The sequence below is a fragment of the Mesocricetus auratus genome, unplaced genomic scaffold (assembly GCF_017639785.1).
Source record: "Mesocricetus auratus isolate SY011 unplaced genomic scaffold, BCM_Maur_2.0 Super-Scaffold_100040, whole genome shotgun sequence".
Lineage (NCBI taxonomy): Eukaryota > Metazoa > Chordata > Mammalia > Rodentia > Cricetidae > Mesocricetus > Mesocricetus auratus.
Genome location: NW_024429217.1, coordinates 4,719,691 through 4,733,422, shown reverse-complemented (window position 1 = coordinate 4,733,422; position 13,732 = coordinate 4,719,691). Strand labels below are relative to the sequence as shown.

The 13,732-nt window shown below is 43.8% G+C and overlaps 1 protein-coding gene across 5 annotated transcripts in view; it reads left to right on the top strand.

Moving 5' to 3' along the window:
• Window positions 1-7,297, top strand: part of Dync2h1 (dynein cytoplasmic 2 heavy chain 1) — a 221,568-nt gene extending 214,271 nt beyond the window's left edge. For all 5 annotated transcript variants that reach the window (XM_040734715.1, XM_040734717.1, XM_040734714.1 and 2 more), the window contains one exon: window positions 6,706-7,297. In XM_040734715.1, the coding sequence (XP_040590649.1) occupies window positions 6,706-6,864 (159 nt within the window). In that variant the 3' untranslated portion in view covers window positions 6,865-7,297. The remainder of the gene's footprint in view (window positions 1-6,705) is intronic.
• The last annotated feature ends 6,435 nt before the right edge of the window (window positions 7,298-13,732 follow it).

Genomic DNA, 13,732 nt, shown 5'->3' with positions numbered 1-13,732 from the left:
TAGTAAAAACATGTTTACTAAAAATGATACAATAAGTTCCTGAAAAAGGCCTTCCCACGGAAACCGCCCTGACCTCGACCTTGTCCAAAGACTAACCACACCTTCAAAAAACCCACACACATCCACCTCTGGTGTCAGAGCAGAACCAGCCAGGGGAGAGGAGAGAGCAGAAGCTTCTCTGGTGGGAGCTTTTCTTAGGAGGTTTTCTTGAACCTTTTTGGAGCCTGTTTAAAGTTTTCTTTATATCATTAAACGAGTCTCTGTGTTGTCAATCCCCGACACCCTCCGCACGTTCTCGGACACAGGCCGCGCAGCAGACGTGACAGTCGGCTTGCTGTCTGTCCTTGTTTTCCTCTAGGAACAGCACCACATAGGACTTACCAGCAAATGTAACTCAGCAGTCAAACCAGCCTGAACTCCAACTGGGGTCTTAGCCCCCTCAGAAGCTACCACTTTTGACTGCTGAACAGTACAGCTGTAAAACAAATCTAAGAGCCATTCACAAAGTAGTCCTCATTTTATATTACTTATATAGATATTCAAATATATGTATTAAAGGGTATTGCTGGGTTCTTTGCCTTGTTTACGCCAGTGTAAATACTCAGTTTCTTTTCTGTTTACCTTTTTCTTCAAAGCACGAGTGAGGGCTCTCTACCACTGTCCCTTTAAACCCTGCCAGGGCTTCCGGCACGTGGAGCAGGGTTTCTGAGCATCCGGTGCTGACTCTTTCCCTGGTTCACACTGAGTTGTGCTGCTTGGATGTGCAGTAAAGCTCCAGTTTCCAGGGTCCCTTCTAAAGCAGGGAGTCCATTTCCAATGCCCCTTCTAAAGCAGGGAGTCCGTTTCCAGTGTCCCTTCTAAAGCAGGGAGTCCGTTTCCAGTGTCCCTTCTAAAGTAGGGAGTCCGTTTCCAGTGTCCCTTCTGAAGCAGGGAATCCGTTTCTAGTGCCCCTTCTAAAGATGGGAGTCCGTTTCCAGTTCCCAGGGTCCCTTCTAAAGCAGGGAGTCCGTTTCCAGTGTCCCTTCTAAAGCAGGGAGTCCGTTTCCAGGGTCCCTTCTAAAGCAGGGAGTCCGTTTCCAGTGTTCCTTCTAAAGCAGGGAGTCCGTTTCGTGTCCCTTCTAAAGCAGGGAGTCCGTTTCCAGGGTCCCTTCTAAAGCAGGGAGTCCGTTTCCAGTGCCCCTTCTAAAGCAGGGAGTCCGTTTCCAGTGCCCCTTCTAAAGCAGGGAGTCCGTTTCCAGGGTCCCTTCTAAAGCAAGGATCCAGAACTGTCTGCTTTGTCTGATTCAGGAATGGGCCAGATAACTTTGATAAGCATACACTGATGAAAATATTTGGGTTTGATTTCATACATACTAAAGGAGACCCCTGCAAAGTGGGGGCTTCCTACTGGACCCCAGATTAGGCACAAACCACCCCCAAACCCGTTTTCACAGAGAGATTCTTTAGTAACAAGGAAAGAAAAGTCAAAGTAGTTGCTTCCTGACTCAGGCAGAAAACAGCAGCAAATGACCTTGCAGGTGTAATTGTTAAGAGAAGGGGGGGGTCTATGTTAGAATGGGCTAGGGTGCGGTGGTATATTTTGTTTGGGCATGTTGATTAGTAAACCAAAGGAGGTTTCTGATTGCTGGACTTTAATATTTTGATATCTGGACCTTGGCAGTCAGCCTCAGGAGAGAGAAGTGGCCAGATAAGGGACTAACCCTTGGTGCCTAGCTTTAGGGATATAATCTAATGGTTTAAAGCAAGGCAGAGGGAATGGGGAGAAGTGCAAGGCCCTTTATTATAAATACATTGAATTGAAATTATTAAAACTCAATAATTATATAGTGTACATATTCTAAAATGATTCAGAGTTAACATTTGACAAGTTTAAATTCAACTTCTTTATAATGGAGTTAAAACAACCAACTAGTAATTTGTTGGGTTTTATTTTTTGCAGAGGGTGTGCTATTTTTCCTTTTGCTTTATGTTCTTGCCTTCTTTGTTTTGCTGTTGGATATTCTTTCCAAAGAAATACACATCCTCATCCCCCAGAATGCACCTGTGTGTGCTTCCTCATCTGACAACGTGACATCCTGCAGATGGCTAAGTCAGAGCTCTCCTCATGAGAGATGTCTCTGGATACCCAGATGGCCAAGTCAGAGCTCTCCTCATGAGAGATGTCTCTGGATACCCAGATGGCCAAGTCAGAGCTCTCCTCATGAGAGATGTCTCTGGATACCCAGATGGCCAAGTCAGAGCTCTCCTCATGAGAGATGTCTCTGGATACCCAGATGGCTAAGTCAGAGCTCTCCTCATGAGAGATGTCTCTGGATACCCAGATGGCCAAGTCAGAGCTCTCCTCATGAGAGACGTCTCTGGATACCCAGATGGCCAAGTCAGAGCTCTCCTCATGAGAGACGTCTCTGGATACCCAGATGGCCAAGTCAGAGCTCTCCTCATGAGAGACGTCTCTGGATACCCAGATGGCCAAGTCAGAGCTCTCCTCATGAGAGATGTCTCTGGATACCCAGATGGCCAAGTCAGAGCTCTCCTCATGAGAGATGTCTCTGGATACCCAGATGGCCAAGTCAGAGCTCTCCTCATGAGAGATGTCTCTGGATACCCAGATGGCCAAGTCAGAGCTCTCCTCATGAGAGACGTCTCTGGATACCCAGATGGCCAAGTCAGAGCTCTCCTCATGAGAGACGTCTCTGGATACCCAGATGGCCAAGTCAGAGCTCTCCTCATGAGAGATGTCTCTGGATACCCAGATGGCTAAGTCAGAGCTCTCCTCATGAGAGATGTCTCTGGATACCCAGATGGCTAAGTCAGAGCTCTCCTCATGAGAGATGTCTCTGGATACCCAGATGGCTAAGTCAGAGCTCTCCTCATGAGAGATGTCTCTGGATACCCAGATGGCTAAGTCAGAGCTCTCCTCATGAGAGATGTCTGGATACCCAGATGGCTAAGTCAGAGCTCTCCTCATGAGAGATGCTTCTGGATACCAGGTTGGGCCAGCGTCCTCACGGGGGTTCCCATGGGGAGGCAGGAGAACCCTGAAGACTGCTGCTGAAGTTGAGGGGGCAAAGAGGGGATCTTGGAAAGACAGAATAAGCGAGGCCTCCAGAAGCTGGGGTTACAAGTCAGACATCCTCTCTGGGAGCCTCCAGAAGCAGAGACTGACTGCCAGCACCGTAAGACAAGAGATCAGTTCTTTTAAAATGCTAAATCTATATCAAGTTGGTAGTAACAAGAAGAAACATGCACAAACTATTATTATAGAGTGCTTGAGCATTATAAAATGTACAAAGAATGGTATTAAAATATACAGAGGACAGAGGTCATGTTTACAATTATTAATGTGAAAGGTAAGATGGATTAAAATACAGATTAACTTATGCTAATAGATTTTGAAATGGCCTCTTGATCAGTTCCCCTGCCTCTGTTCTTTGGTCCCTGTTATCATCAGTAGCCAGAACATCCCTTTCAAATGTGAACAGTTACTTTGTTTCTCTGCTCAGAAGCCTTCAATGGGCTCCTGAAAAATCCGGAATCCCAACAGCTACCTCTGTAGCGAAGAGTAAGAGGAGACAAAAGCAGTGTCCTTTCTGAGATGTCCTGTCATTAGCATATTGACTGCTAGGCCTTGTGCAAAGTTAGCTCACTTTTCATAAAGCACCAAAGTTACATCACATTGTCAGAGAAGTAGGGAAACCCCACAGTGCGCTTATTCACGTGACATGGATGTATGAAAGATAACTGGGCCAAATTACTATCCCATTTCAGACTTTAGCTTCAACATTGTGCTCACCCAACTGAGTGGTTTCTATTTATTGTAACTGTACTGTAATTACAATGAATAGATTTTTAATTATTGCATTTTAGTTGCATAATACTTTCTTTTTTGTTGTTTTGTTTGTTTGTTTTGAGACAGGGTTTCTCTGAGTAGCTTTGTAGACCAAACTGGTCTCGAACTCACAGAGATCTGCCTGCCTCTGCCTCCCAAGTGCTGGGACTAACGATGTGCACCACCAACACCTGGCTGCATAATACTTTCTGTGTGCTCTCATAAACTATTTGCAGTCTTCACCTGTCTCATTTATGTTAGCTGAGCAGTATAATCATTAATAGATTTACCTAAATTTTAATTTTATCCAAGCAGCCTAAGCTAGCTAGTTGATGGGCATTAAAGAAGAATCTGGATCATCAGAATTGAATCCGATTGCATGGCACACACAGGGAACTGGAGTCATTTTGAAGTTGACCGGATCTCTGACTCTGCTTCTGCATGGATCATTTGTGATTATGGTCTTAAAGCAATGCCACTAAGCTTTCAAAAAGCCTGGAGACTGATAGTGCTAACCGAATGTCAAGAAGCCACAGTGGCACTTTGCTTTACAATGCTGTGGGATTAGGGAGAAAAATATGAGCCCTCACTTATGTCATGGGAAGCCCTTGGCCATGAGCAGGCTTGGAAGGACTTGGAAACAGTGAGCTGTAATGAGTCCCCGGCATCCCTGCATCCTCTTCTTCTTGTCTCCTGAAGTCTTCACTGTGCTGCCAACGCCAGGTGGTCAGGAAATTCTGCCCTTCCTCAGCAGACAGCTTCAGATCACCTCAGTCACCAGGGTGTAGTGTCTGTCTGCTGTTTGTAGAGACTGAGAGGTAGCCACAGAAGAAAGTCATGGATGATGTGAGTTCTGAAGCCCAGTGCTTTACCATTTAAGAAGAATTAGAGAAGTGGGTTGGTGACAGAAGTCTGAAATTCTCCCTACTGTGGTCCCCACATTTTCAAGCACAAATAAGGATTCATTCTCTCAGAAACTTTGTCAGGATGACATCCCAGAAGACTCAGTTTTAATATTCTTTACCTAAAAGTTGTGTTCTTGGTATTTGATGTGTGCCTTTCCTAAGCTGAATCATAAGCTTCACTGAAGGACCTTTTTCTTTGTCTAAACAGCCAGCCTTCGTGACATAGGTGCACCATGAGCATGCAAAGCACTGTCACTTGGCGGGCTGAGTAACTGACATGGTCACACACAGGATGTGACCCCAGAGACTCAGGGCAGGTGGCAAGTTTTATTGTTAAAACTCCGGGGTCTCAGCAAAATCCTCATGTTGGAAAAGGTTTTAAAAAAAGTTTATATAATGCCTACTTAAAAGTTAAAAATAGGATTTAAAAATACTTCCACAAAGAAAACTTTTTTATCTCTGTCATAGCATCATCCACTACAAGCAGTAGGTGTTAAAAGGATGGATTTGTCTAGATGATTTCAGAATAAAATGTGTACATGAATAAAGCTCAAAGTTCCTATGACATATGCAAGGATCACATGCCCCTTAACCTGGGAAGAAAATGCTTAGCTTCTAGACAAGTATTGCATATCCTAAAGCCATGCATATGTAAATGATCGTGTCTATTTTGAAAGATAGAACTTTGCTTGTGTGCTAATTTTTATGGGCCGTGCTTACCATGGGTATACTCTCCATGAGCTTCTGATCCATCTGTCTCATTCTGGACGAGTCATCTTAGCGCTTAAATTCCATTCCAACTCTATTATGCTAATAATCCATTGGTTGAATGAGGTCATCAGTTCAGTTCAAGCACCCATGTTAGATTTGAATTGGAAGCACCATTACGAACTTCTTTGAAAAAGATGCCTATTTCTGAGATGTAGTCACTGGAAAGTTCTAGACTAAATACTCCTGGCACCAAGATGATGATCTTTGATGGCATCTCTTAAAAGAGACCAGGAATCATCACAGTAATCATTTACTTGACTTCTGTCAGAGAAGTTGCGTGCAAGCTAGCAGCAAACACACTGATACACTAGAGACACCGTGAAGCTATGACGGTGAGGCCCCAAAATTCAGTAACTAGACCCATTTATTCAGCAGTCCCTTCTAAATCAAACTTTGTGTCAATAATAAATGAGAAACTGAAGTGCTTTGTAGACATGTACTACTTAGAAATATTCTTTTATATTTTATAGAGTTTTATAGATGAAATTGTGTAAGTTAAATTTTCACCATATTCCAGTAATGGGGCTAAAGAAAACTTTCAGTGTGTGTGTGTGTGTGTGTGTGTGTGTGTGTGTGTGTGTGTGTGTGTGTGTATGCAAAAGAGAGGGGGAGGGGACACACTGGGCACTTTGTAGAGGTCAGAAGACAACCTTGGATGTTCGTTGCCTTTGAGATGGGTTTTCTGGGATACCACTGTACACAGCAGGCTAGGTGGCCAGTGGGCACCTAGGATTCTCCGAGGGTAGTGGGAATAAGGCTGTCCGAACTATGTGTGATTATTGAGGACTTGAACTAGGGTCCTCTGATTTGCTAGTGCGTCATCTTCCCAGTACCTACGCAAGGTGTTTTAGTTGCTTGTTTGTTTGCTTTTCATGGTACTTTGGGTTTTTTTTTTTTTGTTTTGTTTTCAGACAGGGTTCTAGCTGTCCTGGAACTCAATTTGTAGACCAAACTGGCCTCGAACTCACAGAGATCCACCTGCCTCTGCCTCCCCAGTGCTGGGATCAAAGACATGTACCACCACCGTGTGATCCTAGGCAAGTTTTAAAAGAAGCCATGATTGAACATGGTGAACTGCTGTGGCATATAGGAATCTATTATAGTAATCTTTACTTGAAGCATCTAATTTCTAACACATGAAATAATTGGAAGGTCTATATTGGATGCTTATCTTAGATCTTTTTTTCTTCTTTTGAACAGGGCACATATGGTCCTTACTCTCCTGATGAATGCATCTCTTTGCCTGTTTATACAAGTGCCGAGAGGGATCGTGTGGTGACCAACATTGATGTTCCCTGTGGCGGCAACCAGGACCAATGGATCCAGTGTGGGGCAGCGCTGTTTCTTAAAAATCAGTAAATCTGAGGCAACACAGGACAGCTTAGCAAAGTGACAGTTGCTGCAAAGTTTTACACAGAACAGTTAGTCCATCTAAAATGTTAGTTCAGAAGATCTGTGTTAGTCTTTCTTGTTGTTGAGCTCCTTGGGTTCTTATTTTAATAGATGTGTAACACCGGCGCTGGGGCAGGGCAGGTTAGTGTAACTTGAAGAATTTCATTATAAAGTGGGGTATTTGGAGACATTAGATGCTCTTATGAAAAAATTTACTTTTTCAGTGGTTCAAATATTTAAGATTTAAAGTACTATATTTAAGGAATCAATAATATTTTGGTTATCATTTTGTATAATTACATAGTTATTTTAATTTTCTGTGGTTTTAAATTTGTGTACCACTCTGCTTTTAAGCATTAAACAATGTACAAATGCATAATAAATGAATTATCTTAACAAATGTTGTTTCTGGAATTTCTTTTCCTGCTAGGTTCTGCCACCCTTCAGCCCCAAATAAACATACAAAGATGCTATATTAATTATTAAACTGTTGGCCAATGGCTAGGGCTTCTTATTGGTTAGCTCTGTCTTAATTATTAACCCATTTCTATAGTTCTATGTATTTCCACGTGGTGTTGGCTTACTGGAAAATGCCTGGACCTGTCACTCCTTTGGTGGCTACGTGGTGTCTCCTTCCGGTGCCTCTCTGCCTCTTTCCCCAGCATTCTCCTCGTCTCCTGGCCCCGCCAATCTTTCTGCCTCTACTGGCTATCGACCAGACTGTGTTTTATTCATCAACCAATAAGAGAAAAATATATGTAGCCGGACATCCTCCATCATTATGTCATTTCACTGTGTGCATTGCATGATATGTAAAAAGGAAGAATTCACATGCGAATGTAGATAATGGAAACATAAATTCTAGTTACAACCTTTAGATTAACATTTTTTATATATGCTTTGGAACTTATATTTCAACTTTGCAGGACTCCTAAAAGTCAAAGAACTCAGGGGTGCTTCAGCTGAGTGATACCGCAGAAGCCTGCAGTTACATCCAGCTGTCTGTCCACTTGGAGCAAACAGCTCTTAGGGGTTGAGACTTACGTTTTGCTGGCAGACAGGAGTGTAATAGCCACTCTAGTCTACTGTGTATGTGTCTCCACTGGTGCCAATACTATTGGATTTTTGTTGTTTGTGTCTTCCTCCAGTGTGAGGAATAAAGTCCAGGGCCCTGTGCAAGGCAAGCAAGTTTTTGACCATTGGGCCAAATCCCCCACACTTGGCAGTTATCATCAAAAAGAGGTTACATAATTAGAGGAGAAATAAAGGCTGAAATAAATGGAAAAAGAGACTGCGAATTAAGAATAGAATCTCAAAGTAATCCTCAAGAAACAGAAAATAATAGCCCAGAAACCAGGGCAACGTGTGACAGGGAAAGCAGCCTCCAACAGTAAACCCTGAACCTCCCATACAGGTGCATTTTTACCATCTGTTTCTAAGAAGCAGTGAGACTCCATATGGCTGAAAGCTTAAATGAATGTGTAATTTTGCAATTTCTGGGAAATAGCAAAAGCTTAGAAATAACCAGTTTTTATTTTATCTATTTAGTTCTAAAGGAGACAAAAGCCATATCCCACACTGATTTGAACAGGGGGGGTTAGTGTGAAGATTTGCTAAGCTCTGATGGACATGGTTGTACGATATGAAAGAGCTCAGATGGGTACACGGAAGCTGAGGGGATACTACAACCAGCTAGCTTGGGAGAAGGTGCCCGTCCCTAGGGAAGGTACAGACATAGAAGCTGGGGAAAACCCTTTGTGGCAACAGCAAGCCACAGCCTTGCATGGGTCGTGAGCATCAGTACTTGTTCCTGTGATAAACACCGTGATCAAGGCAACTCATGAAATACAGCGATTAATTGAGATCATGGTTTCTGAAGTTAGAGCCTGTGATGGCGAAGCATAGGCGTGAGAGTTCCCGAAGCAGAAGGTAGAGATCACACTTGGAATGATATGTGTCTTGCGAAACCTCAGAGCCCACTCCAGTGACACACCTCCTCTAACAAAGCAACACCTCCCCATTCTTCCTAAACAGTCCCACCAAATATTCAGTGTGAGCCTATGGGAGCTGATCTCATTCAGATCACCATGGCATCCTTAAAGGATAGTCCCAGAGCAGTAGGAGGCCTAGGACACAAGTCATCTGTGAAGTGAGTCCTGAGCTTGCAGCATCAACAAGGGACCACTGTAGGAGGAAAACAGTGCCGCCATTAACCATGTGACTTACTAGAGGCGCATACAGATGAGGTAATAAAAGAGTTTACCACACCGCTAACCACACCCACTTTAGGCAGGACTAAAGACATATACAGATGGACGTAAAGACGTATACGTACGTAGGCGGTGAACTATGTCACTAGCCAGGCCCACTTTTGGGCATGGCTAGGGGGCATTACGTGGGAAGGCATAAAAGACTGAAGAATGGAAGTCTTGGTCTCTTTTTCCAGCTTTCGGCTTCCAGTTCGGCAGCGGAAAACTACTGGGTTCATCTGGGTTACTTGTTTGGTCTCTTGTGAATAATTTCTACAATAAATACTTAGTTTTACTTTCAGTAAGTGTGCCGTTTATCATTACAGCGTCATTTGGAACATCAGACCACTTACTCTGGTGCTTATGTGGCTGGGGCAGAGGCACTACTACCTTTCCCCCACTCAACTGCCAACCAGTACTGAAGTATATGGCCAGCAGGAGAGGCCTGGTTGTCCTGCAGTGGCCTGGCTGGCTGCTATTCACTGCAATGGGAATGTTTGGGGGGATGGAGTGTGCTGTTCAACCTGCATTCTCCCTTCCAGCCTGGTCCCAGAGCCGCATCAGTCCCAAATGAACATGCAGGATGCTGTATTAATTATGAAGCTGTTGGTCATTTGCCATGGTTTCTTACTGGCTAGCTCTGACTTAATTATTAACCCATAATTACTAATATATATTTTTATAAGGTCTTATCTTACCGAGGTTGCAGTCTCATGTGTCCTCTCTTCCCGGGATCACATGACGACTCACTTGACTACATTTCCCAGAATCCTCCTCAACTCCTAGTCCCACCTATCTTGCTTCCCTATTGGCCAACAGTGCTTTATTTATCAACCAATCAGACAAACATATACACAGAAGGACTTCCCCCATCATTGCGCCATTGCATAATAGATATCCAAGAACAAATTGGATTTCAAGAAGTAGTATATTGCTTCTGATGCACTTTAGTAAACATCACTGACTGGCAATGTTTCACATGGCAGGGTGTGTGGGGGGCAACAAAATGGTCTTTCTAAGATGATTCTACAACTGGTTACTTTTACACAGCTTTTTGTCAACTCAAATGTGGGTCCATTGGCCTTTGTGCATGCCAAGCATTTGATAGTTGCTAAATCAAAAGTAAGACAACAGCCACCTGTCACCCCAGCACTAGCCAGTGGGAGTTCAAGACCACTCTTGGGTATGCAAGTACAAGGCCAACATGAAGCCATGTTTCAAAGAAAAACCCAAAACAGTGGCATTTCTGCTACACGCATGGTTGCATTTCAGGTGCAGATGCAACTTCAAAGTTCAGTATAATAATGAAAGAGATGCATAGGAGCAAGAGCCAAGCTTGAGACAAAATGCCCAGACTGCCAGTGGCAGACTGTGAGCCCACAAGTTGCCTTTGCCAAGGTGTCTAGTTTCTGAGCTGTTTGTCTATGGGAACACTTCCCATTCGAAACTGTGACGTGGCAATCGAGAGAAAGCCATCTGAGAGCCTCACGATGTCATCATTGCACTCTAAGGGGGCTGCGTCAAATCTCAGCTTAAGTTATTTATTCTACGTAGCACATTAATATTACAAACCGATTAAAGATCTCTTTCAAACAGCCCTTAAACTCAAGCTGAGAATTTGACACCGATACCCTCAAGCTTTGCTTTGCTTTGGCTCAACCACAGTTGTGCTTCAGGGTTAAGATGCACTTTGTTTCCACAAGATGAACTCTAACTTAACAGGACCACTGCTCCCATGCGCAGTGAGACGTTTTACAATCTTTCAACATCAGGCCCATTGTGAAGTGACTTTCTACGGTAGTAAACTAATAAGGTGGTAACAAAATTATCTTGTGCCACGCCCTCAGCAAAAGAGAGAAAGCCAGCCAGCATAAATCATGCTGAAAGGAATGAGCAGGGACGCTTCAGAACCACAGGCTAACCGATTCATCCTGACAAATGTTTACTCCAGAAGTGCTTCTGATGGGGATAAAACGAACTGACAAAATGCCTGTTGCATATTTCCACTGAAGAGTCACCTGATAAGACCCAGGAGGAGAGCACAGGGAAGAGAGCATCGGGAAGAGCTTTGATGAATGAACTTAGCTCTCAGAGATGCTACCCGAGACGTGCTTTGATCCCAGTGCTCCCGACACAGCACCGCTCACCATCAAAAGAATGGTGAAATCAAAACCACGTTTCGCCTTTCTCGTTCTTGTACAGAGCACCGAAGTATTTCCCACATTTGTGTGTACGTGTGCACAGCATAGAGATGCGGGGATGAATACCTTTGCCTTCCAGTGTTGCCGTGTAAGCTTCACGTGGCTTTTGGGTACCACACCACTGCCTCAGCAACGGGTTTTATGTCATTCTCACAGTGTCCATACTTTTATATGTTAAATGACATGGTTAAAGTATGTGTCCAGACAGCTGGCTTCTGGATGTGTTTGCAGAAGACTGAGTAAGAAGACTGCCCTTCACCAAAAGTGGGTCGGGGAGGGCTTGTCCAGTGTGCTAAGGGCAGAGAAGGATGAGTCCTCCCTCCTGAGCTGCGCCATTGCCTCCTGCTCCAACACTGAAACCCTGATTCTCCTGTCTCTGGGCTCCAGAACAAAGCAAATCACCCTCCATCTCTCAAACCTCCAGTGTTGTTCAGGTAGAACCCACCACAAGTTTTGCCAGCTCTACTTGCACACAGCACACTGTGGGACTCGTGGGTCTCTATTTTCATTGCCAGTTTCCATAATCTGTTACGTATCTGTGCATGATATTGGCTCTGCTTCCCAGGAGACCCCAAACACACCAGAGGGGTCCTCATGGCTTTATGAATATAAGTGGAATTCCTTTATTATTTACTTTTCTTGCATGTTTGACAAAAATATGACAAACGCAACTCAAGGGATACATATGCAAACCCATAAGAACATTCTTGTATTGCCTATTTTTTTTGTTTTATTTATTTATTTTTTTCAAGACAGTGTAACATCCTGGTTGGCCTGGAACTAACTGCTTCCCAAGTGCTGGGGTTAAAGGTGTGTGCCATCACCACCTGGAGATAGAGAGATAGAGATAGAGATAATTTGGGACTCTAAAGATTTCTTACTGGCTATAACTGTTCTTCCAAAGGCCCAGGTTTAATTACCAGTGCACACACAATAGCTCAAAGTCATCTGTAGCTCTAGTTCCGGAGGATCTGATGCCCTCTCCTGGTTTCCAGGAGCACAACACATATGTAGCACACAGACATATATGCTTGCTAAACACTCATACTCATAAAATAAAACTATTAAAAACCCATAATTTGATTACTTATGTAGCTACCTGATTTGTTTCACTCCTTTCAAATGAATCAAATGATACAATCACTTTGGAAACTCTCACAATACCTTTGTATGTTAAAATAGGGTTAGTTGATCTTGCAGTTCTACTCCTAGGCCTATAGTCAAGACAAATGAAAAAATCCATAAAAATTGCACAAATATCCATAGAAGTACAATTCATGTTTAATATAATTTTAAATTGATTTTTTGGGAATTTCACGCCATGCACCCCACTTGTCTCCCAGTCCTTCCATATGCACCGCTCACCTTGAAGTGCCCCACCAAAGGAAAACTAAAAAAAGAAACAATAAAAATGAGATAAGCAAAAGCAAATGACAACACACCTCCCCGTCATGTCTCCATTCTTCTTAGCAGCATCGGGAGCTGCTGTGTACCATGCAGGATACTCTTTTGTCTAAACAGATTTACTTGAAAATGCTCTTTGTGTATTGTTGGCCAGGCTCAAGGCTTCTTGCTTCTTGTACATCAACATTAATGGACCCTCACTGAGTCTCCTCTCAGATAGCCTGCTGTTGCCATGTGTATGTGTTTGTCTGATTGGCCAATAGGGAAGCAAGATAAGTGGGACTTGGAGTCAAGGAGGATTCTGGGAAATGTAGTCAAGAGTAGAGAGTCGCCATGTGATCCAGGGAGGAGAGAATGCAAGTCTGGCATTCTCGGTAAGATAAGACATTATAAAAATATATATTAGGCCGGACGGTGGTGGCACACGCCTTTAATCCCAGCACTCGGGAGGCTGAGGCAGGCGGATCTCTGTGAGTTCGAGGCCGGGCTGGACCGACAGCCTCCGAAACAATACAGAGAAACCCTGTCTCGTAAAAACCAAAAACCAATGTATATGTATATATATATATGTATATATATATTAGTAATTATGGGTTAATAATTAAGTCAGAGCTAGCCATTAAGAAACGATAGCAAACGGACAACAGTTTCATAACTAATATAGTGCCCTGAGTGTTCATTTGGGGCTGACGCGGTTGTGGGACCAGGCTGGCGGGAAGAACGCACGTTACAGCCATGAGTCATGGGGATCATAGGACCAGTCCTACCATACCCCAGCAGGTCATGCATGGGGTAGATGTTGGGGTGTGCCCACTCAAAGCCCTGGATGTGTGCCTGCATTGGTAGCTAAGTTGGTCAGTCTGGGCTGCTGGGATCACTCCCCTCAGGTGAGGGGCTGAGCCATCTCGCCCTCACTCGAGGTGAGGGGTGCAGCCAGCTTTCCAAAATGTGGGACACCAACTCTCCTGTGGGACCAGTTTT